Below are 27,898 nucleotides of genomic sequence, written 5' to 3' on the forward strand. Positions count from 1 at the left end.
CATATGCATGTTAAGACATCCCAAAACCTTTAGCAATATAGTGTATATAAAGGTGTCACGATACCTGGTAGTAAAGCACATGAAGATGAAGAATTACACTGTAAAAAATTTGCTGTAGTTTTGCAGCTGTTTGCCAGTAACTTACTGTAGATTTAAATTTATGTTATTTACTGGCAACAGTTTGTTCAAAGTTAAATGAACATTAAACATTAACAAGTCTTTGTCTTTACAGAATAAAATGATAAAATAACAATCTAATGCAAAGCATTCTGGGAACCAGAAATCTTCATCAACCTTTTTCTGTTTTTTTCCTTCAGATTTTGGTTCCCAGAATGCTTTGCATGAGGCTGTTATTTTAGTTTTATTCTGTAAAGATAAAGACTTGTTAATGTTTAATGTTCATTTAATTTTGAACAAATTGTTGCCAGTAAATAACATAAATTTAAATCTACAGTAAGTTACTGGCAAGTAGCTGCCAGTAATACTGTAATTTCTACAGATTTTTCTAACAGTGTAGGTTTAACCAGTCTTTAATAATATCCAAATGTATCTCCAACAAAAGGCAGGCAAGCAAACACAACGTAGCATTAATGAGACCGGACAACTGAACAATGACAGCACTGGAACTTAAGTAAGGCAAATAAGGTTAATTAACGATACACAGATTAAGTGAATAATTAATCATATCTGTAACCATAGAGACAAACTCACATAGAGGTGGGAAACTAGAACAAAGAAAACATGAAACTGATGAATGCAAACTAAAAGTCTAAAACGCATCAGAACCTTGACGATAGGGGTTCCCCCCGGTTGAAATTGCATTCTGCAATGGTCATGTGTGACCATTTAACAAAGTCACAGCCTTCTTTTATGGTTAGTATGCTGCTTCAGAAGGTAGGCAGTAAGTCAGCTCACTAGGACGTGCAATGAGAGCTTCAGTATCTCACGCAATTGCTTTTTATTCATCTTGCATGATGTTTTAAATATTAAATGCCATCTCTATTACAGAGACGATACAGTAATGATAGTGAGCAGCTTCAAGCATCTTAAGCATGTGGACTATGAAAATTTCACGTCATGATAATCTCTTCTATGTGGGCGCTGGGTGTATTCTCATCCCTGGTGGTTACCTCCACATCAGCTGTCACGACTGTGCGGCATGACATATGCTAACAGAAATCTCAGCTAGTCCCGGTTTGTGTCAAGCCTCAGTCTGTTCTCATGCAGAGGAATATAACAGGCTCTACTAAGATGACTGGGTCATGCTGGGTTTATAGGACTTATGACAGCTGGTGATTTTGAGTCACGTCCTTTTCGTTATTATACCTGTCCCAAACCCGCGCAGTTCTCAACAGGCAGCTGTAGCCGTGAGTCCAGTCAGACAAGTCAATGAAAGCCTCTATTAACAGCAGCTATACTGATGAGCTTGAGCATGTTCAGTGACACTCAATCAATCAATCATGCTTTGTTTAATTATTGATGGTAGGGTTATCATTATGCTCCGCAAGGCTAGATATAAGACAAAACATCTCTTTATTATGTAGCCTTTTAACAATATATTGAATATATCTTGATATCAGTTTGCTGCAGAATGGTTTCCTTTGTTTTGTTTTGTTTTGTTTTTTTATTAATGTAAAATAAATGCATTTATTAACTTTTTTTATTTAAATTAACTAATTAATTTGTTTAAATTAAAAAGATATGTATTTTTAAAATATTTATTTTACCAAACCTCACAAATTTTTTTTATACATTTTTTATGGTATTTTTATTTAATGAATCAAGTCATTTTAACCAAACAGTTACCAAGTAGATTCAATAAGTGTTTAATGCAAGAAATTAAAGTAAAATGTATATTCACCCATAAAACATATTGCCTGCATATGTTTTTACTAAAACATTTCAATACATGAGAAATGCCATGTATTTTTACCCTGCTTTAAAAACAAGTCATGCAACTGAATCCGACTTTTGAAATGATATTCATTTAAATAGTTAGTTTGAACTAATTTGAAAATGATTTGATGCTGTTTTTACGACTTCTAAAGTTCAAATTAAAAACATATTTCTTAACACACATAAGCAAGGAAGGCAAAACTAATATACTGATGTAACTTAATGGCTAAATAAAAAGCAAATAATGTAGCTTAATTTTATATTAGCAGCAAGATCTTCACAAATATATTGTGAATGTATATCCCTAATTAGTCTGTAATTGTTTAGTGAGGGTCCATTAACGGCAACATTAAATGAGCTTAAAGCTATTTGCATCCTATTTGCATCGTATATTAATAGCCCCAGATTTTATGTAACTTTTTTGTATTAAGCCTGTTGATTGAGTGGTAGAATTTGCATAACTCCCTGTGTGCTAACAATTCTCCCTGTGCGCCGTCTCTTAAGATTCATGGGTGGACATACTTGCTCAGTTTAATACTGCTTGCTTTCTGCATTCTCAGGATTACTGATTGGGATCCCAGGTTCACACATTCATTTTAACAGCTGAATAGACGTGTCTCTCCTTCCACTGTTTATTTCGATGCCTATATTGTTCTGAGCTACGTGTGACAATGATAAGAAAATGAAGGAAAGGTGAGTGCCATGTTTGTGAGGGAAATATGTGTCCCATCAAATGGGAAAAGACAAACACTGAATCAAATTGGATGCAATCATTGCAGAAAGGCTAAAAGGATTATGTGCTCAAAGGCAATTTTTCAAGCTCTGACATGGCTCGCTGTTTATTTTAACCCTTTTTTCCTGAAATAAAGAGAGCTGGGTCAACTAGTCTGTGCTAAGACACCGATCAGACGTATTTGGTTAGCAGTGTTCTTGTTTAAAACCAGTCAGACAGAATGAAAGGAGTCTAGAGATGTGTTTTAACTTAAAAATGCAACTCTCGTAGAACATGATGATAGACCAAAAATTAAAAAAATATTTGGAGCCCTATAGTAATTGATCTGAAATTTATTGAGGGCTTATTTATGTGCTTTGAGTGCAGCAGAGGTGCTTTAAAGAGGATGAAAGGTGCTGCTTCAAAGCGGATGCAAAGACGGTTGCGTGACGTCTGCTGACAGTAAAAGCCTTTCGGAGAAGTTTTGCGTCTAAATTCACCACCTTCAAATTACAGCAGCTAAATAATAGTAGAGCTAACAAAATCTGAATAAACTACTCAAACTCACTAATTGAGTTATTGGGTGACTAAACCATCCAGAGGTGCGTTTCCCAAAAGCATTGTTTGCCAACTACGTTCGCAAGTTCTGTCGTTATCAGCATAGTTCAACGAGTCAGTGTTTCCCATTCTGAATCAAATTGGATGCAATCATTGCAGAAAGGCTAAAAGGATTATGTGCTCCATTATGGGCTTTATTAAACTATATATATTAAACTAATTACTTTAAATTTATTTATTTATTTATAATATACTTTACAATGGGGACTTTTTTCAACATGAAGGTCTCACTATTGAGTCCATTTTCATCTTAAAACTCCTTAAAAAGGGCATTTAAATACGGATGCATCCATCTCCCATTAGCCATTATGCAGATGTGACCATTCCTTTGCATTTATATTGAAACAACAACACTAACCTTTCTTAAGCTGTCAGTCCACGAACGATTTATGGAGCGCCTAAAGAAGAATAGGTAACTGTTTTGACAAAACATAACACCCGGAGGAAAAGAAAATCAATCGACCTCATTACATGCCAATCCCTCAAGAACTCTGTGGAAACCTATTGCCATAGCCAATTTCGATTCAAGACTTAATTTGGTGGCGAGGATGAGTTGTGCGCTGCAAATCATCAGCTTGGCAGATGCCAGTGTAGCAGGCGATTGCCATCAGCTCTCGTAAATGTCAACACTAGGCCGAACTCCCCCGGTGATCTTATTCAAAGTCTATTTTTGTTTCTTTTTATCCATTTGTTGACCCCTTTCATTCTCTTTCTTGTCTTGCTATTTTCTCCGTCATTCTGCCGGAGTGAGTAACGATGCGGGCCGCGGTTGAGTGACAGGAGGTCTGATATCTCCGGCGCGGCTGACGTGGCCGAGCATCTCATCTGATAAGTCAGAGAAATCGGAGACCAAGGCTGAATGGCGGAGCCCTATTACTCAAACACCACACGAGCAAGAGGTTGACAAGAATCAGCTGAGAAGAGCTAGTTGTATACAGCCGTGATCAGAATTATTGGCGCCCTTGGTAAATATGATCAAAGAAGGCTGTGAAAATAAATCTGCATTGTGTATCCTTTTGTTGTTTCATTCAAAAATCACAAAAGTCTAACCTTTTTCAACAAGTAAAACAAATGAAAGTGTGTGTGGGGGTGGGGGATGGTGTCACATTATGAAATAAATGTTTTTCTCTAATACACGTTGGCCACAATTATTGGTACCCCTAGAAATTGTTATGAGAAAAATATCTCTGAAGTATATTCCCCTTCATATTTACAATTTTCAGCACACCAGGGTGACTAGGAACATGAAATTATCCATTCTCCAGAATATAGTTCTGATGTGCTGCAAAAGATTGTTGAGCTTCACAGAAAAAGTGGCTGTAAGAAAATAGCTAAAGCATTGAAAATTCCCCATTTCCACCATCAGGGCAATAATTAAGAAGTCCCAATAAACAGGAAACGCTACGAATCTACATAGAAGAGGACATGTTATCTTGTCTTAATGCAAGGCGAGGAGGATAGTTTGAGTGGCTAAAGACTCTCCAAGGATCACAGCATATTCAGTTGTAAGACACTACTGGAACTTCAAACGGAATTGGTTCTATGGTCTGATGAAACTAAATAAAGAGCTTTTGGCAGAAAACACTCAAGAGTTTGGTGCACACAGGGATAATATATATAAAAAAGCACCCCATGTGTACAATTAAACTGCTGGATCTTTAATGTTGTGGGTCTATTTTTCTGCTGGAGGTCCTGAACATCTTGTTTAGATATATGGCATCATGGATTCTATCAAATACAAACAGATAAAAAATCTGCTTCTGTTGGAAATCTTAGGACCCTGTTTGGAAATTCCATCAGGACAATGATCCAAATCAACACAAACATTGGTCACTGAGCACAAAGTAAAGGTTCTGCCATGACCATGCCAGTCTCCAGACCTGAACCCTATAGAAAACCGAAGAGTGCAACAAATCTGAAGGATCTGGAGAGATACTGTGTGCAGGAATGGTCTCTGATCTCTTGTCAGGCGTTCTCCAAACTCATCTGGCATAATTGGAGAAAACTCAGAGCTATCTTGGCAAAAGGAGGTTTCAAAAAATATTTAATAACGAGGTGCCGTTAATTGTAGCCAATGTGTATTAGAGAAAAACATTTAATTCATAATGAGATTTGTTTTACTTCAATGAAATAAAAGGCTTTTTTAAAATAAAAGGTCAAAAGGATTAACTATGCATATTTATTTTCACAGATTTCTTTGTTGTATTTAGCAAGGGTGCCAATAATTCTGACCAGAGATTGTATACACATATACACATACGTATAATGTCTTTGAAGCTGATCTTTTGAGCACTGAGAGAGAAAGCCAGCAAGAAAGAGAATTGGTAAATTACTTGGAAGCTTATCTCATCTGAATACTCTGAGGTGAATGACAGGCAGGGATCTTATGGTTCTTCATCATACAAGTCATTACTCTGTCAGAGTCTGGACGAGATCAATGTTCAACACGTATAACGTATGGTATTAGCGGCTGGACTCAAACCAAGCCAGACTGAAATCAAATAACTGTCAAATCTGTCATTGTTATAGTAGGCAGAGATGTTTTTCTATGTTACGTCTGTTATGACATAGAGAGATTATTCCAAAGCCCTGACAAAACAAACATGCAATTTATTTACTATAATCGTTTGCAAGGTTTTTTTCCCCTTTTTTCCAAGCAATCACATCTCTGTGCCTTCCAGTAGCCACGCCATCCAATATAAACCAACCCACCACCTGCAGGCTTCAGCTTTAAATCCTTTTGTCTGTTCCTCTGTTTGTCAGGATAGAACCTTTCACTTACCCAGTTATACTCCACCAGGAAAGGAAATATCTCTGGTGTGTTATAAAATTGCCATTACTGATGGAGGGCTTCGGGAGGTCACTGAAGCAATTATCCGTGAGTCGTTGCGGCTTTGCTCCAAGTGAAGCCTGACCTCTCGATCTCAGCTGGACACCTGCCCACCACCCATCTTTGCCTTCTAAAACATGAGCGCTAACACATCAGGAGGCCTGAGGTCTGCCAAGCATTATGTCGTGTGTCTCATTCGGTTTGCAAATTATTCCTCCTGCTGTCTGAACAAGCTCATGAGGCTGCCTTTATGATTTGTGTGTTTTATGCCATTCTGTATTGAGTCACAACTCAATAGCATCACTCCTGGCGGCGCTTTTGTCACTTTCCAGAGTGTAAAACCGGAAATGCGAAGCAAGCGTGCACCTTCGCGCTCCAGGCTTTTGGCACTCTTGGCAACCGGTATGCAGAGCAGGTATTCAAACATTATTTTGTCAAGATCAATGAGATGTCTGAATTCATTACTGTAAACAAAGAGCAATTATGCTCTTTACTTAGAGAGTCGGCTTTTACAGCAGACAATCAATCCAGGCACAATGGAGCTGGGAGCTCAGGGCCACGATATGAATTACCATCACGTGAAGGAAAAACAGCTCTGCAGAAGCCAGTAAAAATTAAAGAAACCAGAGCTGAAATGCATAAATCCATCAAAGTATGAATGAAGCATGTTACCTACTTAATTATATTATATTATATTATTTTGTATTACATTTATTATATTATTATAATATAATATTTTAAATACAATTATATTTGTTATTATATCATTTTATTTTGAATGGGTTGATATGAATCTTTTCTTTTTTTTTTCTTTTTTTTTTACATATTTCACACCAAAGTCAATAGAAATAAATGATTTTGTTCAATTTAAAATGAGGCCTCTCCGGGCCATTTAAGGTGCAACCCCTTCTCCAGTTCGCATTATTGTAATGTAAACAATCCTGATATATATTTTATATTTTGAATTATTTATACAGCATGGTATTTGTTTGTACACAAAGCTAAAGCTAAGGTGTGTAATTGTTTTAATTGTTTAAATGAATTGTTAAATACAGTCGACAGTTTATGCATTGAGTAGCATGTCAGGTTTCTTTTCCCAGTTTAATGTGAATGGACAGTTATATAGAAACATGTTTATTAACACTTTATATTAATTTGTTTGGTCCTGTTGGTTTTACTGAAAGTATTTTATATTTAATTAATGAATCTTTGATTAATTAATTAATTAATTAATTAATTAATAACAAATAAGTTGTTTTTTAATGAAGAAATTGGTAATTTGTCTCTTAAAATTTTGGGATAAATTATTATCTAGACATGCATTCGTGAGATTCTTTGTAAAAGAAACACTGGCTATTGTGAATCATATTTGTTATTAATAAGAACAATTCCAAATAGCAAAGAGTAAAATGGAGAAAGCTGATCGGTATCCTTCTGTCAGACTTTTTACATACAGTACAATATCCATCTCAAGAAAGAGGCCTTTACTGTGGGTGGATTAAAACTGCTTTTTTCTGGTCTCCGTTCTTTGGAGTGTTCTTAGGCCACACAGAGGTGTGATTTCTTCATTCGCTCCTCTCCTGCCATGTCAGGTTCGGTGCGGCAGATCACCAATAAGCTTATGGAGCGCTGTAGTCTATGAAGGTCTGTGTTGTGTGTTTCTCAAGAAGCGTAGCAGCAGAGCTTCATCTATGAGCATTGGGTGCTACTGTGTCATAGAGAAGCTTATCCCCTCTGGCTAAGTGCCTGCTCAATTGTGAAAGTGGAAAATTGGGTGTGATGTGTTGTTTGGGAATCAAAGCAGTTGAGATGAAAGTGTTGGCTTTACTCACTTTTTTGTGTTCCTTCCCCACTAACACTGGCGAGTTCTGCCAATTGTCAACAAAGCGAAAACTCTTGGTGTGTAACTGACTCACGGACTGTTGCCCTTTAGAAAAACATTGGCAGCTATAGATACAAGTTAAAGTCTATTATCTGTGATTTATGAAGAAGAAATTACTAAAAAAACATTTGGAAGAAAGCAGTGTCAGGTGATCATTTCACAGTCAACACTGGGATTGAAAAAAATGCCTCACTTGGTCATTAATTTAACTTGCCTGCCTGGGAAACCACTGTTTGTGATACTCTATTCTAGCTGATTTATTTAGCAAACATTTTAATTTATTTTATTAAAAAATATTTAATTATTATATTATTATATAATGTTTATTTATTTATTCATTTATCCTATTGATCATTTCAATCATTTCTGTGCAAATTGAAATGATTTATTGGATGCAAGTAGCCTGGGTTTCCCCATGCTGCCTTGCGCGCTGCGCGATTTTATTCACGCTGCTAGGCAGCCTGGACACCATGGACCAGATTTTCCCCTCAAAAAGGGAACCAATCACAGAACGGGGAGGGAGCAGCAAGACGATGACGACGTCTATGCGACACACCGAAGCAGTTTGTTTATATCTATGGATCCAACATGGCAGCAGACGCGAAGTTACCTTTCGATGCAGCCTTAGATAGTGTTCTAAGCAGAGCCGGACAGTAACGGAGTACATTTACTTGAGTACAGTACTTAAGTACAATTTTGAGGGATCTGTACTTTACTCGAGTATCATTTTTGGGGAATACTCATGACTTTACTCAAGTACATTTGAGAGGCAAATATTGTACTCTTTACTCCACTACATTTCTATCCATAACTGTGAGTACCCGGTACTACTTCTAAAAAAAAAAAAGGAAAAAAAGGAAAAAAGAAACATCTCGGAAACCCTCAATTTGTTGTTTCCCTCTTAAATGTGATTGGATTGTGCAGACGCCACTGATTGGGACAGCCTATCAGCAATCACCTTCAGCTTTCCACCAAAGTCAACTCCATTGTCAGATTTAGATAAGAGACGAAACCATGGACGAAACAATGGATGAAGACGCAGCAGGTCCATCCCAGGATGGTAGGGGAAGACTCATGAATATTCATTAGGGAAGTCATCCCTGATTGGTCTTAACCCCAGTGACGGGTAGGTTTAGGGGCGGGGTTAGGGAGGTCATAAGACTCCCAGTGACGGGTAGGTTTAGGAGTGGGGTTAGGGGTAGGTCATCAGACCAGATGACTTCCCTAATGAATATTCATGAGTCTTCCCCGTGGCCCCACCTCGCCAGACTATTTCAATTTTCTGAACAAGTTAATGATAGTTTTCACTTCAAGTGTTTGCTGTGTTTACCAATGAAAGCACTGTGGCAGTAGTAATGCAATATTTAGAAAATGTACTCATGTACTCTTGATACTCAAGTACTTTTAAAAACAAGTACTTTAGTACTTTTACTTAAGTAGACATCTGACTGTAGTACTTTTACTTGTACTTGAGTAAAATTTAGCAAGGGGTATCTGTACTTTTACTCAAGTAATGAAGCTGTGTACTCTGTCCGCCTCTGGTTCTAAGTAGTTTAGACGGCAATATTCGCTGAACGCCATCGTGTACAAATAAATCTTTGACCCATCGTCTTCTTCCTCGTCGAATTTCTGTCGCTCTACATACGTCATCTGGTATAATTGAAACGATTGGCTATGAACTACGTACAGGCGCATTTGATAGACATTCGTAGCGCCCAATAAACGGCTCTGGGCATTCGTAAACCACGCCTCAAATACGAGAAAATGAACATGTGGTTCCCAGACCACGTCTCAGTGAGACGAGTTCTGACGTTAGCCAGGCTAGGATGCAAGTGCACTGTGGAAAAATGTGCACTATGGCAAAAAATACTCCATACAGTAAGTTTAGCTTTTATTTAAAGTGGCAATCTGACTGTGCTAGACTGTGGTGTTTAATGCACCTTGGAGTACCATATAAATACCATAGCACATGAATATGATACTCATTCAGTATCATAGTATATGTCAAAGTACATATTTTCTCAAATAAAAACTACCCCAGTGATCTCACATGCCTCCATAACACTTTCTTAAAAACCTCTTTTCCCTCTTTGCATGATTTTTCCTATAAAATGACTCTTTAGGAGTTGAGAAGTCAGGGCGGTGAATGAAGGGAGTTCTTAGCCGTGATTAAAAAGCTAAAAAGGTTCATTTAGCATTGCTAACAAGACTTCACTTTGCTAGCTCTGAGCTATAGCGTGGCCTTAGCCGCACTAATGTACTGCATCTAATTCAGATTAAGAGCCAGGTGGACAATGCCTAAGGAGGTCAACACTGAAATTGTTTTCTTCCGAGGACTAAAAGGCAGCGCTAGGTTAAAAAGTGACTTTCTGAAACCAGAAGGACTAAATCATTTGTGAATTTTTTTTTTTTTTTTTTTTTACAAAGTATTAGTTTTTGTGCCTCAGATTGAAAATGCTCTGAAATAGATGATTTTAGATGATCTGAACTGTAAATGAGGCTTTGAATGTTTCATTCTTTTATTCCTTCGGCATTTGTTGAAGGTCAAAGATGGTATGTCTTTTATTTCTCTAGCCTAGAGCAAAAGACCCAATTAAACACTTACAAGTGAAACACTGTACCATTAAACTGTAATAAAATAGTGTTGCGATGATGTTTCGGGTGGTTGCTATACTGGCCCAAGTCAATAGATAGAGTCTTTGTCTCTATTAGATGATTTATGCAGGGAAGTTTAATACTTAGGGATTTGAACAAACCCTTAACCTTCATTTCGAGTAGCAGTTATGATTATTATGACAACACTTTACAATAAGGTTTCATTTGTTAACATTAGTTAACTACATTAGTTGACATGGACTAATAATGAACTGCACTTCCAGCATTTATTAATCTTTGTTAATGTTAATTTAAACATTTACTAATACATTATTAAAATCCAAAGTTGTATTTGTTAACATTAGTTAATGCACTGTGAAGTAACATTAAATGAACAGCTGTATTTTTATTAACTATATGTTAACAAAGATTAACACATACAGTAACAAATGTACATGGGTTAGTTGGGTTAACTATGTTAACAAATGAAACCTTATTGTAAAGTTGTTATTGTGTGTTGGTTGATTTACTGAAAAAACAGTTTGACTTTACCACGATGAGTAATAAAAAACACATCACTTCTCCTCTCGCCCTATAAAAGACCCCAACGGCAATATAATCAGCATTTCTTCGTGTCAGCTGTCCGCGTTTTACAAGAAGACGGCCGTTCTTACCGGTTGTCTATTTAAATCATTTCATAAAGAGTGTATAAAGCATTCACCCTTGATTTGTGCTGAGAATGCTGTGTAAAAAAAAAAAAAAAAAAAAAACATAAAGCCGTCTGGCTTCGAATAAGTGTTTGCACTTGGAAGATTGCAGAAGACGTTTGGTGCGTCAGAACACGGGTGGTTGTTGGCATGTTAAGTAGCTCACTAGCGCAGTCTATAAAAGCCAGGAGTGAGCAGCCCACCTGGAGAGAGGCTCAGCGCCCGAGGAGGAAGTCAAGGACATGTGAATTAGTCCAAGCCGGCAAGTGCGAGAGCGCAGTTTGAAGCAGGCATCCACATTGCCACAGAAATGGGTTGACTGATGCTGTGTCAACATCCTAAATTGATTAAGCCAAGCTATTCTGCCCAGAAAAAAAGTGAAAGAGAAAGTAGGTTATGTAGGAAACTGTAAGAACAGATCTTAATGAAAGCGAAGAAACAGCAGAGAACAGCATTCATCCGAATATTTTTCTTTTGTTGGGTCTGCAAGATTTTGTACTTTTTAAATGAAGTCTCTCATGCTCACCAAGGCTGCAAACAGTAATATTGTAAAATATTATTACAATTTAAAATAACTTTTTTCTATTTTAATATATTTTAATATGTAATTTATTCCTGCGATGGCAAAGCTAAATTTCCAGCATCATTACTCTAGTCTTCAGTGTCACATGATCCTTCAGAAATCATTCTAATATGCTCAGTTGGTTGTTTTGATGAACAGAAAGTTCAAAAGAACAGCATTTATTTGAAATAGATTTTTGTAACAATGCAAAAGTCCTTACTGTCATTTTTGATCAATTTAAAGGACAATTCCGGTGAAAAATGAACCTAGGGGTAATTAACACATGGTTACCGAGTCGATCGTTCTCTGGGATGCGTTTTCATGATAATCGAATGTAAAGAGTTTTATCTCTAAAAACAGATTAGCTTATAACGCTAGTATATGGGGCATAGAATAAGTAAAAGTAAATCACTAGTTAATACCACTAACAAGGCTCAAAATAGCCTCACACTAACACGGTAGCATAATGAGGGTCCCTACATGCAAACCGAAGCATTGAGAACTTTGTAAGTGTACAGACAGTTTAATAAGAAGATTCTTTATAAAGACAGTACATTACGCGTATACAGGCAGGAGCCATCTTGGAAAACAGTCTCGACTAGTCGAGTCACGAACGCTGTGCTAAGTGAGCTGGTCGATAGGAATTACGTTTGTGAAATCTAATTACATGGAAATGCATGAATTATATCTGGTTATTCTTCCGGAAACAACGGACCATATGAGATTCCAAGTCACAGTTCATCTCACTTAGCACGGCGTTCGTGACTCGACTAGTCGAGACTGTTTTCCAAGATGGCTCCTGCCTGTATACGCGTAATGTACTGTCTTTATAAAGTATCTTCTTATTAAACTGTCTTTACACTTACAAAGTTCTCAATGCTTCGGTTTGCATGTAGGGACCCTCATTATGCTACCGTGTTAGTGTGAGGCTATTTTGAGCCTTGTTAGTGGTATTAAAGGGATAGTTCACTTTGAAATTAATTTTTGATATGGTTTAGCTTACCTCAAGGGCATCCAAGATGTAGGTGTCTTTGTTTCCGCAGTAGTTTCAATTTTGATATTTTTAGGTCAAACCGTTCTTGTCTGTCAGTCATATAATGCAGGTCTATGGTCACTGTCTCAAAACACAAGCACAGAGTCCAAATTAAAACAATTCCCCATCGTCCAAATGAAACAATTCCCCATCGTAAGTACACATTGATGGCCTAAGACACGAAACGAGCGGTTTGTGTGAGAAAACGAACAGTATTTATATCGTTGTTATCTCTTGAACACAGCACACGTCCAAATGATCTGACGGCGCGGGCGGGTATAGATATATACATAGATGTCGCCTTGGCTACGGTTTCGTTCCAATGAACTGCAGTAGAGAAGGCGACATCTAGTGTATTCATCTATACCCGCCCGCGGGCGGGTATAGATGTATACACTAGATGTCGCTTGGCTACGGTTTCGTTCCAATGAACTGCAGTAGCCAAGGCGACATCTATTTATATATCTATACCCGCCCGCGCCGTCAGATCATTTGGACGTGTGCTGTGTTCAAGAGATAACAACGATATAAATACTGTTCGTTTTCTCACACAAACCGCTCGTTTCGTGTCTTAGGCCATCAATGTGTACTTACGATGGGGAATTGTTTAATTTGGACGATGGGGAATTGTTTTAATTTGGACTCTGTGCTTGTGTTTTGAGACAATGACCATAGACCTGCATTATATGACTGACAGACAAGAACGGTTTGACCTAAAAATATCAAAATTGAAACTACTGCGGAAAAAAAGACACCTACATCTTGGATGCCCTTGAGGTAAGCTAAAACATACCAAAATTTTATTTCAAAGTGAACTATCCCTTTAACTAGCGATTTACTTTGACTTATTCTATACCCCATATACTAGCGTTATAAGCTAATCTGTTTTTAGAGATAAAACTCTTTACATTCGATTATCATGAAAACGCATCCCAGAGAACGATCGACTCGGTAACCATGTGTTAATTACCCCTAGGTTCATTTTTCACCGGAATTGTCCTTTAATGCATCCTTGCTGAATAAAAGGATTCATATTTTTTTAATTCTTATTCTTACTGACTCCAAACTTTTGTACTGTAGTGTGTAATATTTTGGATAGCTTACATTTATTTTATTTTATTACAGCAGCAAAAAAATAAAAACAGACCTTTAAATTCTCAGGGTCAGAGAGAGGAATGAAAAAGACTTGTCACTTCTTCATAAAATTGCAGAAAATGAATAATAGTGAAATGATTTGTTGAAGTGCACTGCACTTCTTTTAATATTATAGATATCATTCAGTGGAAACTAGTTCGATGTTAATGGCTAAATGGTAGCTTTGTACAACTACCCAAAATATTTCAAGCTTGAGTGGATGTACAAGGCTGATCAAAGATGACCTTGTGCTGGAAGAGACAATCAAGCTATTTCCTGTCAAGTCAGTTCACTTCATTTCAAATAATGCTGTACATTTTTGTTTTGTTTTTATCTTTTGTTTTGATAAATGAATGTATTCAGAGGCACTTATATGGGAGATACATTCTTTATTCTGACTGTAATAGGATGTAAATCAGTGTTAATAAGCACACAAAGTTTTGCTATTCTGTGTCATGTAAGACATGCAGCCTGTTTCTGTGTCTTTGTAGTGGATGTAGCTTCAATAACATTTGCGTTGCTAACGTGCTAAAGCCTTTTTTCAAAGTGAAGTGAATCGAGTTGCTCCATGCTTTGAAGATAAACATATTAAACATTAAAACTCGTTAATCGAAACTGCAGGTGATGAAGAATGAGCAAGCTTGTACGTGAGGTTCAACTTTAAGACACTTGCATCGAGATCAATCCTTGCTCCCAGATGCATCCTCAATTATTTAGCACCTCTTTAGAAACCCTGCATGTATTATTCACATGTATAGAATCTAAATTCAGTCTTGTCTATTGGGAATGACATGGCAGAGAAAGAGGGTACACAATACAACAACGTGTGTGTGTGTGTGTGTGTGTGTGTGTGTGTGTGTGTGTGTGTGTGTGTGTGTGTGTGTGTGTGTGTGTGTGTGTGTGTGTGTGTGAGAGAGAGAGAGAGAGAGAGAGAGAGAGAGAGAGAGAGAGAGAGAGAGAGAGAGAGAGAGAGAGAGAGAGAGAGAGAGAGAGAGAGAGAGCTGTTTAGAGTAGCACACTATCATTCAACTCTTACTCTCATTTCTTATGATTACTCATTTTTGCAGTCTCTAAGTTTTCTACATGCATGGAATATCCAGATGACTGTGGAGTGCACTGTAAAAAGTGATCAGTTGACTTAACTTAAAGGTCCCATTGCATGGATTATTTTATTGTTTTAGAATGTTTCCTGGGGTGCCCTTATAATGTTAGTATGTTTTTTAGATCAAAAGTTGTTATAATTTAGAAATAAAAGGCATATTTCCTAGCCTGATTTTAGCCTCTGATTTGAACGCTGTGTTTGAAGGGGCGTGTCTGCTGTGAGACTTCAGTGTAAACGCCCACTGCTGTGATTGGCTGACATGCTTGCAGAAATATCTCGCATTACATGTGGAACTCTCTCGAAAACTTTTACTATTACAGCTATTATACGTTTTTACTATTATAGCTATCAGAATTAACGAATCGTGAGAAGTTTTTTAAGTATTTAGATCTATTTCCATCACATAAAAGGTTGCAGTGATGAGCATTGAACAGATGACAGCCTGTTGATCGCGTGAATGAAGATCTTATCATTGCAACGCAGTTTCTGCACTCTCACTAATGATTTCACCAATGCAAACATGAGGTAAGTACAGTAAGAGCTTCATTGTGCAGTGTAACAGCGTCAATTGATTTCATAACGAGTTTTGGCAAGTGTCCAGATAAACTCGCGCTGTGTATGATTGACAGCTTGGGCGATTGGAAAGGGATTGTTCTTTGATCGCTTTCTGTATATATATTAATCACAGTTTAAGTAAGATTATTTTCATCCTACTTAGAGAAACGACATGAAGTTGATCGTTTAGTCACTGGCTTGATTTACTGATGCATAAACCGTATTGAACGACTTTGAGAGAAAGATTATCTGTCTGAACTTGAACAATTACACATCAGAAATTCACATAACCCACTGGTTCTTCAGAGGCTCGGATGAAGGAACTAAAAAAATACTTTTGTGTTCATTTGTACATCCAAACACTGAGCATCTGCCATGCTTCGCTCGTTTGCAAGCCATGATGTCTCTCGAGGAAAAACCAATATCGCGCTCGCGCAGCTCATTTTCTCATGGGCGGGCCAAATTCTCTTTGCGGGCAAAGACGAGAAAGGGGAGGTAACCTTTCCCCTTATGACAACATAAAAATACCCAGGGCTTGGTTTACACCCATCAAAATGTCTAGCCACTGGGGGACCATAGGCAGGCTAGGGGAACTCGTATTAAGGTTAAAAAACCTCATAAACTGAAATTTTCATGCAATGGGACCTTTAAAAAAGTGAGGAAACCCATTGCCATAAAATGAATAAGTAAATAAACGTCATGCGTAATTGGAAAAATTAAGTTATGTGGAATTGTCAAATTAACATAACTTTATTTTTTCAATTACACATGTAGTTTATTTTCTTGACAATTTTAAGTCACCTGATCACTTTTTACAGTGTGTGGAATATGTGTCCCACAATGCAGTGTGCTTCACTTGACCTTCCATTTACATTGTGAGTATTGTGTCTAGTACTTTTTGTATAGTAATGTATGCATTGAGTAGTAATATATTTACATAAATTTTCTATATGTTTTCATTATATATATTTGTTTTGTACAAAAAAAAAAAAAAATGTGTATAATATATATTTGTTCCAAAATGTAATGTAATATTGGAAATGTTTTTCTGGTCTAAAAGTACATTTTGAAGTATGTATTGATATTTATGGTTCTACATTATTTGTTCTACATTACATTTTATTTGTATATTTCCTTTAGCCATGCTGTTATTTAGCATGTTATTTTTTGCCAAATTGGAGTAAACAGTTTGCCACCATTCCATTCCAAGTCTTTTGCTCTGCTCTGTATCACACAGCTAGTACAGACTATTTTTATTACAGCCCACTAATTTGGTTTACATCTTTTGCAAACACAATGGGGCAGATGATAGCATCAGGTAATCAAAAGAGCAGCCTGCATTGTGCATGTTGAACCCTAATCCACCCCTTTCCCCACACAAACACACAGATGCTGGCTGCTAGCCGCCTCCATTGTCTCCTCATCCATGCTGCTTGCTGTATCCAAGGAACTGGGAACCAGAATACTGTCTGGCCCAATACGTGCTGAGCCGAGGTGACTGCACATTGGGCCCTTGTCCTTCACATAGCTGTGCGGTATTATGTAAATGACCCTGTCTGGGTACGGATTGCATGTGTGTGAGTGTGGCCTCATGCTCTCCACTGCCGCTGGGAAGGAGGAGGGAGTGGTACATTATTCCGTGTAAATGAGAGCAAGACCTTGAGGTATTCTCGGAATCCTAAATCCTCCCATTTACTGCCGCACTGTGATTATCTGGAGGGATTGGACCGGGAATGCAGTCCTGGACAGTTTATTCTGTGAGTTTAGTTAAATGAACTGCTCAAATGATAAGAAATGACGATACATAAACACTCTTGTAAACACGGACGCATTCTAGAGCATCCCCTGAGGGGACACGAGTTTGTATCTCGTAGAAAAGCAAATGGCGCTCAGCCTCTTAATTATAAGCTCAAGTCTGGGTGGCCTTTTTAGGAGTACTGTATGTCAAAGTACATTTGCTCTAAGCGCATGTGGCACAGTGTTGAGGAACATTACTTTTAAAAATAACATGTTGGGTTACTCATAAAAGGTTATTTTGTGTTACTTTTTCTTACCATTAACGTGTCTCTCTTGTCCATAGTGGAAGTGCTTAGATTTTTTTTTACTACCTTTTAAAGGTTTGTGGTCAGTAAGGTTTTTTTTTTTTTTTTGGAAAGAAATTGATACTTTTATTCAGCAAGGATGCATTACATTGATACAAAAATCATTTAAAAATAAATGCTGTTCTTTTCATCAGAAAAACCTGAAAAAAGGTATAACGGTTTCCACAAAAATACCTGTTTTCAACACTGAAAATAATATAAAGATGTTTCTTGAGCATCAAATCAGCATATTAGAATGATTTCTGAAGAATCATGTGACCGAAGCCTGGAATAATGATGAAGAAAATTCAGCTTTGCTGAAAATTCAGAATTTGCTGAACATCAATTAACCATATTATATTACAATAGTTATTTATAATATAAATTAGTATTATATATTTTAAATCATTATTAAGTATGAACAACTATAAGTAATGAATTCAACTGGATTTTACTGAAGTACTAAGATTTATTTACTACAGCTGAAGGAAAGACTATGGGCCCTATTTTAACGATCTGAAACGCAAGTGCAAAGCGCAAGTAACTTTGTGGGCGGGTCTTGGCGCTGTTGCTATTTTCCCGGCGGGATAAATGACTCTTGCGCCTGGCACAAATCTAAAATGGGTTGGTCTGAAGTAGCTTCATTATTCATAGGTGTGGTTTGGGCGTAACGTGAAATAAACCAATCAGAGCGACATCTCACATTCCCTTTAAGAGCAGGCGCGCTTGTTCTAAAGCGGATTCCTATTATAACGGCGGATTTGCCAGGCGCACGCGAGGAGCGGTTCACAGCCGAGGAGACCGACGTTCCCGTCAGGGACGTTGGGGATGGAGAAACACACCCAATTAACTTCGGTTAAACAGGCGTATGATAATTTGGGTAAATGTGTAAGCTAGATGTATGCTTTTATAATAAACTATCTATCTATCTATCTATCTATCTATGTATCTATCTATCTATCTATCTATCTATTTATCTTTCGTAATAATGTATGATTTGCAAAAATGATAACTGCTGCGTCTGTGTGTAGATGAGAGAATCAAAGTGTATGCGCGTTGTGCACACGCTACATTGATTAAGGCCAAGCATGCGCCCTTAAAATAGCATATGAATAACATGCGCAACGCGCCACTGACTTTAAACTGTTTTTTTTTGGTTAGTGGCGCAATTGTTTTCTAAACCTGTAAAATAGCATGAGGGAACGTTTGCGCCGGAACACGCCTCCTCTTTGCGCTGAACCGCCCCGGGGAGCGCAAGTGTATTTCTTAGTTAACCGACGTGCTTCTGCAAAATAGGAATGATACGTGCCTCCGTGTACAAAGTCAATTGCGCTGGGTGCAAGATAGGGCCCTATATGGTGCTCTGTATATGACTGACTCATGATACACACTTTCTAGAACTACACTACCCAACAGGCTCAACACATACTAACATAACTCCTACAACGTTTCTACACCTTTATTCATACCTTTTTCTTCCCACATATACGGAACTGAAAGGTTTTTGTGTGTATTTGTTATTAAATAATAGTAACATATAAGTGTATAGGTAAAATTTAAAAAGCAACTGGTCACCTCATTACTTGGAATAAACTCAAGTAAACTTTGTGTTTGTGCTGGTCTTGTAGACCTTGATTTTGCGGTGCAGACGAATGGACTTCAAGCTGTCCCACTCTATAATTTCTCTTGATTCGATCAGAGATGTCCAATCAGTCCAGTTCTATAAAATCACGGGTTTAACACACAACAACAGGGCTCTCTGATGAAGAGGGTTTCTAAAAACCACAGCTGTGCTCCCTGAGCTTTTTAAAGAGTCTGCTCCGTGTAGATCCAAGCCTTTTGTTTGTCCAGTAAATGTGTTTACAGTCCTCGAAATTCTCGTACGATCTTTTCATCATCATTTCACATTTATCCCTCTTCAAGTCCCAAGTGTGCCACCGACCGACTTTTTCATTAAACACGGACGCTGATGAGTGATTCAGAGCCAGGAAAATAGGAGCTTTGTGCTTCCGCGGGCTTGTAGGATTCAGAAGTGCTGTGTTTTGGAGCGACAGAGACGATGAGGCTCCAACATTTCTGCTTCGCTCTGTCCTCATTGCTCTAAAGACCCATTTCCTGTGGCGGTGTCTCAGTTTGATGTGAAGCTCTCGCCGATACAACACCTGTTTCATCAATGAAAATATGCCTACCATCCTCTATCTTTGATCTCCTCATTCTCTCCTGTTTTTAATACAGATTCTCTCTCATTTGACCAAAACATAAACGTGGATTCCTCAATCATTTTGGTCAGTTTCTTGAGAAAGAATATTTTACATTTTAAATCAAATGTGTGTATATTAGAAAAGTTTATTTTTAGCATAGGGAAATGTTTCTTCTTGTACTTACACTTGAAAAGAGCCACTAGTTTACTTCAATTTTTAGTTTTAATTTTTGATCCAACATCAACTTAAAGTTTCCAGACAGTCTGTCAGAACAACACAAAAGGAGTGCTGGGAATGTTTGGGAAACCTGTTTGGGAAACATTATTATTCCAGTTCCATTTGTTGCCTTACTCTTAACCTTAATATAGGGAAATTGATTAGTGCGGCTGATTATTCTAATCAGTGTTGTTTTCTGTTCTCTTCACAGCTCGCTGGGTTCATCTATGCCTGTTATGTTGTGAAGCTCATTTCAGAAGAGGAGGACAGCTGTGAGTATATCTTCATAACTGAGTCATGAGTGTGTTTTTGTTCAACTTTAAATATATGTATGAGATCTAAAATTACATTGTGTTTATGTAGGTAGAAAGCATATATATATATATATACTAGGGGTGTAAAGGTACACAGAAGTCTTAGTTCGGTGCGTATCTCGGTTTTGGGGTCACGGTTTGATAGTTCAGTAAAACAGGAGAAAGCAACAAATCCCCAACGCTAGGCTTCTTTTCATTTATTCTGAACAGACAGTGGTGCAAATTACAGTTTGTTTTACCTAGTGGCGTTTACTTTGAAAGAATTTGAAAGAAGCATCTAATATGACTTGTTTAATCTTATTTTTAGTTTAAAACCTAAACTTCTATATAGATATATATTTATATATAAACCAAACTGGATCACGCTATCAGATTTTTATATTCACAGATATCGAGCATGCACTTTACACATTAGCATTGTGGGGGAATATTTGTTTCCTGCTCTTGGTGACAGCTCTTTAGCCTAGTTTGAATGCCCCAGTAAACAGTTGAATTTAGATGTTCCAGAATCTAAAAGATTGCTTTTATTGATCCTAAACGACCAGCCTGTGGCCTTGTGTTTTAAAGCAAGGAATAAAACTGTTCCCATTGTAATGTTCAGACGACCACACTTAGCACCACTGCAGCCACTGCCACTCTGAGACACATGGATCAAACTCTTTAATCGCCTTCCGTCCTGATAAAAGATTGTAAAGCATAATAATCACAATGAACTGAGTGATAATACCCCATGTATAAGGAATAGTTCACCCAAAATGAAAATTCTGGTCATTTACTTGCTCGCATGTAACCAAACCTGTATGACTTTATTTCTTTGGAACACAAAAAGAGAATGCAAATCATATACCTTCATTAGACTTGGAATATGCACCACTTTTATGATACTTTTATGGTGCTTTTTTTGTTGTTTCACTTTCATTATATTGAAAACAGTGGGCAACATTTCCCCATTTGTGTTCCACAGAATAAAGAAACTCTATTCATTTACTGTGTTTTGCCTTCAGATGCTTGCAACTTTTTCTTGGGAGAGCCTTTTGAGGAATATAGCTACAATAACAAAGGATATGCAGCCTAAACCTGGCATACAAGATCAATACTGTTGTTCTCTTGCAGAGGCAATCCTTATTTTCCCCTTTTCTCATCATTCTCTCATCACCAAGCAACTAAAACAGAAAGAGATGCACGTAAAAGTGTGTGTGTGGCTGTTTATTTGTTAGGCATCCTCCTTCTTTGTCCTGTATTTTCAATGCATTTTATAATTTCACAATCAGAGTAATCAGAATCATTAAACTTTACTCTGTGTGTAATTAAGCATGGCCGTATTTGGAGGGTCAGCCTCTCATTAAACGGAGTCCCTTCACTACACTTTAAGATCACGAAGAGGGAGCCCTGTGGCAGAATACATCCAGTGTAGCATGATGTTCTATTAGTCCAGGATATTTGTGTGTATTTGAGTTTTATGCATGAGTTCATTGGGATGTTGGTCCAAGCCAGAGCGTGATCCATTATATATATATATATTTTTTTTATGCTTTTGAATGCTTGAATACTCCTATGCTCACTAAGGCTGAATTCATTTGATTTATATATATATATATATATATATATATATATATATATATATATATATATATATATATATATATATATATATAATTTATTATTTAATAAATAATAATAATAAAGGAATTAAATAATTAAAGGATTATAAGGGATTCCCTTCGCAGATTTCCTTGTGCATGAAATCCCCCAGATGCCAGCAAGCCAATGAGAATGCGGGACAATGATGACGATACATATAAAATGCATTGAAAATACAAGACAAAGCCTAACAAATGTGGGCTTTATGGTACACCCCAAACAAGTAATTTATTGTGTTTATATTAATTAGCATGTCAATATTTATGGCTTGGGTATGCAGAGCATTCGCAGCTTATTTGGCCTGCATGCCCCTGATATAGTTCAGTCATGAAACTCTAGAGGGCGCAGGCTGATAGGTCATTTGCATGCAATCTGTAAGCAATCACATCATTACCGCATGGCACAAGCTGATTTGCCTCTGAAATTGCTCAACATTTAAATAGTATGGTTCACTGTTTGCTGTAAGCTAGTCCTGTAGTGCGCTATCAGAGTTCCTTTGAAACCCTCCACCTCCCCCAGCTCCACCTGCGTAGATCTGCTATCTTACATGCTCACAGCAGTGTGTCTGTGTATCTATTATTAGGAGAAGCAAGTCTATACTTTCTCTGCAGCAGCATAACAGATCTAGTCCGACAAAACCCAAAACATTAACACTGCCATATTCAATAGCATGCTAAAAGTATTCAGAGAATATATATCATGGGTTGAACGACTTCAAGTCGACATTTATGTGATTAAAGTAGCTGATGACATCATCAATGAACAAATAAGCCTGAACCTTGAGCTGTTGGTGCGTTCCAGATGAGGTTGTATAATCAAACATATGGTAAAATGAAACATATCTTGTGGAACACTCTCGGAGTATGCATTTATTTGTCATTTTAACTATTGGAAACATAGCGTAAATGTGGACTGTAAGATTTCTTATCCTGTTGTGTCCTCTATAGGCCATGATCAGTGACTAGTTGACGTCAAGCTTAAAGCGTCTTGGCAAAGCATTAATATATTATGCTGATGAGGCTTCACCTTCCTGTGGTGAAAAAAAGCATCTTAAAGGGATAGTTCACTTTGAAATAAAATTTTGGTATGTTTTAGCTTACCTCAAGGGCATCCAAGATGTAGGTGTCTTTTTTTCCGCAGTAGTTTCAATTTTGATATTTTTAGGTCAAACCGTTCTTGTCTGTCAGTCAGAAAACGAACAGTATTTATATCGTTGTTATCTCTTGAACACAGCACACGTCCAAATGATCTGACGGCGCGGGCGGGTATAGATATATACATAGATGTCGCCTTGGCTACTGCAGTTCATTGGAACGAAACCGTAGCCAAGCGACATCTAGTGTATACATCTATACCCGCCCGCGCCGTCAGATCATTTGGACGTGTGCTGTGTTCAAGAGATAACAACGATATAAATACTGTTCGTTTTCTCACACAAACCGCTCGTTTCGTGTCTTAGGCCATCAATGTGTACTTACGATGGGGAATTGTTTAATTTGGACGATGGGGAATTGTTTTAATTTGGACTCTGTGCTTGGGTTTTGAGACAGTGACCATCGACCTGCATTATATGACTGACAGACAAGAACGGTTTGACCTAAAAATATCAAAATTGAAACTACTGCGGAAACAAAGACACCTACATCTTGGATGCCCTTGAGGTAAGCTAAAACATATCAAAAATTAATTTCAAAGTGAACTATCCCTTTAAATCAGAATCCCTAGAAATTTGCAGATTATGTGCAACAGCCTTATTCAGCCTTATGAATAAAACTCTCCAATTAAGCAATGTGTTCAAAAACGAAATAATTTCATCCTCTCACATAAACCAGTTTATTGGCATTAGATTAGTCAAATGAGCTATGAGCTTTGCATCGCAAAAACTTCTGCCGCCTCTCTGTTCGGTTAACTTCCTCAAACTTAATTCAGCAGCGCTCCTGGTGTCCAATGAGGTTCCTGATTGCCTCAATCAGTGATCAGAAGAGATTCTAGAACATCTGTGTAATTGGAAATCCTTCTTGAAAGTCTCTCCCAATCAGTCCATGGGTAGCGGTTTGAGTGACTGGCGGAGCGCTTGTGATGAAAGACACGCGGCTGCATGGCAATTTTAGTGTCCACTGAGATTTTATCAACGGTGTTGATGTTCCAAAGGTGGCCATAGGAAGATTCTACTGAGGAATATAATGGTTGAAGCTCTGAATCCTCCAAGCAGGTGAACGATATTGATGGCTTGGTCCCTGAGGCATGTAGAAACACTAATCAGAAAGCCATATTGGCCATTACGGCTTTAATTAATATAGTACATGAAGCACCTCCGCAAAGGTAATGAACAGCTCAAACCAATCAACACGGTCCGCACGTAATTACAGCTACTATCAAGGGTAACGTCCCAGGGCCCATTTAAAGAAAGGACAGTATTTAAATGAGTCTGCCTCTGAGAGAATGAAAAAACAAGAGCGAGAGAATTAGGAAGTGTCAATGCGCACAAGTTGTGGGGAAACACTTTTTGCATCTATAACAAGGAAATTAGGTTAAGGCTTTCCTTTTGGGGATATGCAATCAGGCTTTGTGGTTGCAGGGAGGTGGGAACTCATGCTGATAGTCTTTGTGCACCACGTGCGGTTTACAAATGCCTTTGTCGGAGGAAAAGCTTTGGAAGGGCGAAGCCAAAACAATAAAACTCGTAAAGCTTTGCTATATGGAGTCTGTGAGGAGAAAACGTCCATCTCAGCCTAATTCCCTGCAGCGCCGGTGCCACTGAAATGGCTCCTTTCTGGGATGTGTCGCTTAAAGCAGAATAAATAGCTATTTGAGTCATTTTGTTGAGGTCGAGAGATGGTTGTTGTATGTCTTTGAATGCTAATGCTGTAGCTCAAGGCGGCCCATAGACCCTCGATCTGTCCGCTTTGTTTTTTTACTTCATTACTGGATCAGTGATCCCAGCATTTCCCATTATCTTGGCAGGACTAGCTAGGAGGAATTTCAGCAGTAAAACAACTTGAGATATTTGTTCCATTGGGAAGGGGAAATGTTTTAAAAGCTGTTTAAGGGCACATATCTGCCTCAAGGCAATCTATTTTAACATTTACCCCCTGCAGTTATGTTTATAAAGGACATTAACATGAGAATGTTCTGAAGTGCAGCGCACAGTAGCTTAAATTTCTTCCAATTTTTGGATGTTTGGATGTTTAAATGTTTTCCATTTTAAATCTTTTTTATATGCCCTTGCATTTTAAAGTTTGGGGTCAGTAAGATGTTACAGAAATGAATATATTTATTCAGCAACAATGCATTAGATTGATCAAAAGTCACACTGAAGACTGGAGTAATGTAATCTGTAATCTACATTTTAAAGGGGTCATGACATGTGAAATCAAATTTACCTTGATCGTTTGACATATAATAGGTCTTTGTACCATCAAAACACATTGCAAGTTTCATGGCTTAAAACGTATCATAATCAAAGCATTTATTTAATCAAATCACAAAAACGGCTCTTTTGGATATTGTGGGATTTGTGACGTCACACATTTGGCATTGAAACCATGGGGAAAACTGCCATATAGGCCTACATATGTTTAATATTATCTCATAATTTGGCACCAGGTATATTAGGCTGCTGTCACTTTAAGACCTGACGCATGGACCCATTATACTGTTACACATGCATTATCTTTTTCTACTACATTCACACTCTGTTTATGTGAATACTCGCCAACTCCCGCATTTTGACATTGTTTTGTGTGTCTTTGACCGTTTAAGCGCAATAAGCAGTGAGAATTTAAAGTTGTCTGAGAGATAAAATGTGAGAGCGAGAAGGCGCAGCTGGTATCCTATATTGGATCCAATTAAAAATTGTTTTAAAATATTGTATTAGGACTGTCAATCAATTTGAAAGAAATTACAGAATTAATTATATGAAATCCAATCAAGCTCAGATAAACATATATATGTTGAGAGTGTAAAATGCTAACAGTGTCTCACTGAAGTGAACGCTCTGTATTATAACACTGGCACAAGCTTTCAGACTGACCTCTGCGGGTCCCCAGATAACACTGATCAGGACAAAGGTCTAATTCAACAATGAGACCTACGTGGATTAGGGGATTTGTAGGTATATGCCCCCTAAAATCTATCATCAGAATGATAATCATTTCAGTCTTCCCCTCTCCTTCTGTTTGGGATGCACGAGAGAAGCTTTCTGCTAATTCCACAGCTTATCTCCTGTGTTCGTTAGTCTAGGAAAGAGCCTTGGATTTCCAAAGCCTGGATCTTTATCACACACTTTATTACCTTTGCATCTTTGTGGAAAGCCCAGATACCCGGGTCTTCCAGGGCCTGAAACAGCTGGTGGGCCCTCACAGAGGGGCCGGGGGGCTAATCCTGTCAGCTTGCCTTATGTTAGCCTATCATATTATCCGACCGGCAGCGTGCCACAAGCCGGCCTCCAAAGATATCAGTCTCATAGAGGGTACAGTCGCTGTTCATCCACTACACATGATTATCACACTGACACACACGGGATACAAAACCAAAAGGTGCTTGTTTGAATGAACGACAACCCTAAAAAGCATTAAATAATCCTCTCGTTCTTTCCCCATTTTCCTCATACTTTCTCTCTCTCTTTTCTTTAGTTGACTTTATAGGAGGGTTTGATTCATACGGTTACCAAGGGCCACAGAAGACATCGCATTTGCAACTACAACCAATGTACATGTAAGTATCACTACCACAAATGGTTTTAAATCAAAGCGAACCTAATTTTTAGCACACGACATTGTCTATCTATCTATCTATCTATCTATCTATCTATCTATCTATCTATCTATCTATCTATCTATCTATCTATCTATCTATCTATCTGTCTGTCTACGTCAAATAAAACAATCAAAAGTGTATATCATGTTATTGAAAAAAACATGATTTTGTCGAATTAATAAATCCAAATTTTATTTCTTATGTTACTGAACAAATTTTGTTTTTTATTTGAATAACTTTTTTACAGATTAGAATACCACAGTAAAATGTAAGTAATGTATAAGGACCCAATTGTTTTGTGCGGCAGCCATAGTCTGTAGACTCTTGTGCTCTCACGTGTTTGTGTCTGGGTTCACAACACTCTCTGTTGGACATGCTGGACATTCCACAAAGTGGTTTTATGAGAAGTGGTCCGTGACAGATCAGGAGCAAAACAAAACCCTTAGGAGTATCTCTAGTGGAAAATCTCTAAGAAATAATATCATTGTCAGTCTGGCTGGGACAATAGCTTTGGTCAATATTAGGGGGGGTGATCTGTTTGCTTAGTCTCTGTTGGCCGCTTAAATGTTTATGAGGAAGTAGTCGAGGTGGGACTGGGTGATCGTTGGGAGATTTAAGAGGATTTGGCTTATTGACACTGATCAATTGGTGATTGTGTTCTATAGAGTCAGCCTTTATGTCCACAATGCACTCCATTATGCCAGGAGGTGAGACGGCAATGCGATCAAAGCTTAGGCCTTTTATCTAAATAGAGACAGCTCTTTGATGGAAGACCAAACTGAACTAAAGGAGGGTTTGGAGGAGTCACTGAAAATTAGGGAAATACATCAAAACTATGCAGCAGATCTGATTTATATTCTAGTCTGCCACCCATTCGCAAAAAAAAAAAAAAAAAATCCTCTTAAAGAAAGTAAATGTATTTAATGTGGATATAGAAAGCTATAAGTAAGCCATTAAACCAGCCAGCATAGCAATACTGGAACAACCAATGACGTGAGTTTTTGGCGTGACTATCCGTATGTCCAATTAATGGAAGATGGGGGTGTATTTAAGATTTGAGA

At 37.7% G+C, this 27,898-nt stretch overlaps 1 protein-coding gene across 2 annotated transcripts in view; it reads left to right on the plus strand.

The window, feature by feature from the left end:
• Positions 1–27,898, plus strand: part of nkain2 (sodium/potassium transporting ATPase interacting 2) — a gene marked incomplete at its 3' end in the record, with an annotated part of 169,568 nt that overhangs the window by 133,284 nt on the left and 8,386 nt on the right. Inside the window, exons 5-6 of one of the 2 annotated variants that reach the window (XM_084432703.1) lie at positions 20,336–20,396; positions 26,714–26,795. In XM_084432703.1, the coding sequence (XP_084288829.1) occupies positions 20,336–20,396; positions 26,714–26,795 (143 nt within the window). Of the gene's footprint in view, positions 1–20,335; positions 20,397–26,713; positions 26,800–27,898 lie in introns of those variants that run through there. The other variant, XM_084432704.1, reaches the window with a different exon arrangement.

Source organism: Rutilus rutilus (assembly GCF_951802725.1).
Source record: "Rutilus rutilus genome assembly, chromosome: 15".
NCBI classification, from domain to species: Eukaryota; Metazoa; Chordata; class Actinopteri; order Cypriniformes; family Leuciscidae; genus Rutilus; species Rutilus rutilus.